This window comes from Centruroides sculpturatus, unplaced genomic scaffold (genome assembly GCF_000671375.1).
Source record: "Centruroides sculpturatus isolate CEXI.00-Female unplaced genomic scaffold, Cexi_2.0 scaffold6930, whole genome shotgun sequence".
Taxonomy (NCBI): Eukaryota; Metazoa; Arthropoda; class Arachnida; order Scorpiones; family Buthidae; genus Centruroides; species Centruroides sculpturatus.
Window position 1 is genome coordinate 1 of NW_019391017.1, and position 2149 is coordinate 2149.

General features: G+C 46.3%; 1 protein-coding gene across 1 annotated transcript; it reads left to right on the plus strand.

The window, feature by feature from the left end:
- Window positions 1-1493: 1493 nt before the first annotated feature.
- On the plus strand, window positions 1494-2143 carry LOC111617547 (alpha-(1,3)-fucosyltransferase fut-3-like; the record flags this gene model as incomplete). Its single annotated transcript, XM_023358827.1, has 1 exon — window positions 1494-2143. A coding segment is annotated over exon 1 (330 nt), but the record flags the coding sequence as incomplete, so codon positions are not given.
- Between the last annotated feature and the right edge of the window lie 6 nt (window positions 2144-2149).

Consider the following 2149-nt stretch of genomic DNA (forward strand, 5'->3'; position numbering starts at 1 on the left):
TTGTCGAGTATTGTCTAAATGTAAAATATCTGGCACTTGTAGCCCAATGTGTTTTTTTAAGTTCGCATCTGGTCACTTTGTCGTATTTTTGTAATTTTATTATAATACTAGCGAACGAGCCCAGCGTTGTCCGGGCGAAACATAATAGCAAAGATTAAGATTATTTCGTACTTCTAACCCTAATTCTTCTAATTTGATTGGTTGGCCCATTACCGTTTGATATTCGGCCGCTAATGGTAGCTTACAGTTTCTTAAGAGTTAAGCTAAGATATTCTCTACGAAGACTTATGGGAAGTCGGATCCTATTTAGGTGTTACTAAGGCGAAAAGCCCGGAAAACTTCGTGGCCGTGCCCGAACCCCCCGACTAACTACCGATGCCCGGTGGTTTTATCCCCTCTTTAGAATTAAGAAAGCATCCCGAGTTGTTAGATGTGGAAAATTATACTCGGACTTTTCACGGGGCGATACTTTCGATTCCATGCGCACCAGTGCTACGCGTTAATTAAGTGAACGTAATACCGTATATACTTTTTAAAATATCCTTTTTGTAAGAATTATACTTAGTTTATTATTTTGTTAAATTTCTTTTACCGACGTGTAAAACCAACAAATCGAATGTATCGATAGATAGAAATTAATTCATTTATAGAAATCCAATCGATAATCTGGGATGGAATGTACGACATCATCTAAGTTAGGGGTATATAAACGTAACCAGAGTTCCGTGGCAATTGGTCGAACGGTCTAGGAGTATTTAGAGAACAAACATCCTCGTTTACATATATAGATAATTTTATTAAAGAACGTAACGAATACAGACGTAGCACCGATAGTTGCGGTTACATTAATCCTTACTGCCCCGTTGCATTTATTTTTAAACTAACTTTATGTAATAACGGCCGGGAAAGTAGGGCCACCGGTCAAAAAATCATCCCCGAGATTTTTACGTTTCTGGAATTTATAACGTTTTAAAGCAGTGTTTCCCAACGTGGAGCCCACGTCCCACGGGGGGCGATTCTAAAATGAACTCGTCCAGAATTTAAGTTAACCGTATAGTCGCCGTATATGTTAGGGGGCCGTAAGAATTTTAGAAAGATTTAGGTGGGGCGCGGCACGAAAAAGGTTGGGAAACACTGTTTTAAAGTATTTCCACCGAGCAAACGTAAAATCTTTTCGGGGCGGTAAATACCTTGACGTGTTTCCTAAACGTATCTTGGTCTTTCTGGAAATTCTCCACCGGACGGGGAGAAGAATCGCCTTTTCTAAATATCAGTTACGTTTCGGCACCGAATTAGAACTTATACGGACCAACGATCGGCGTTTCGTTACTTTCGATCGTTGGGATGGTCTGTTAATTCGTCCCCTTAATACGCGTAATTAGATTAAAGAGTTCCTTTAATTAGGACTACGGGAGTCGGCGGAACCACCGAGTGCGGGAAATGACGTAAAATTGACCGAATTTTCTGTCCGCGGTTCGTTGACGCCACCGGTAAGCGGGTTTTTACAATCGAATTAGTAGGACTTACCGCGGTTGGCGTCGAAAGTTCCTATCGCGCACCACGACCGGCGGCCCCCGGTCGTTTGTCCGAAATAACAGCCACCGGGAATCCCGAATTCTTTCGACGGAGAATTCGCGCCAGTGCCAAAACGATCGGTCTGTAATTTCTTGGTGGTTGATTTTTTTAAAAACTTACGGATTGTCACGATGGACTACGGCTAATCTACCTAAACCTATTCCCGCGCCCTTTGACCTAAGCCGAGACGTGGGTAACGGAATAATTTTCTTCTTGGCCTTTCAGGAGGACCTCCGACATGAAGTTCGCCAAACGTTTTCTGGTCTTCGCCGCCGCCGGACTCTGCTGCCTGGCTCTGGTATACAGGTACTTCCTGGCGGGCGGAACCCTCCCCTCCGGCCCCCTCCGCCCCCGGGAGGAGGCCTCGACGGAGGAACGCCGACCCGGCGACCCCCGCCTGATTCTGCTGTGGACCACTTTCTTCGGCCGGGCCGACTACGTTCCTCCGCTGGACACTCTGGACTGTCCGCGCTCCGACTGTCTGGTCACTTCCAACCGCAGCCGCTTTCGCCAGAGCGACGCCGTGGTCTTCCATCTGAGGGACACTTCGCCCGACGACCTGCCCCCCGCCCGC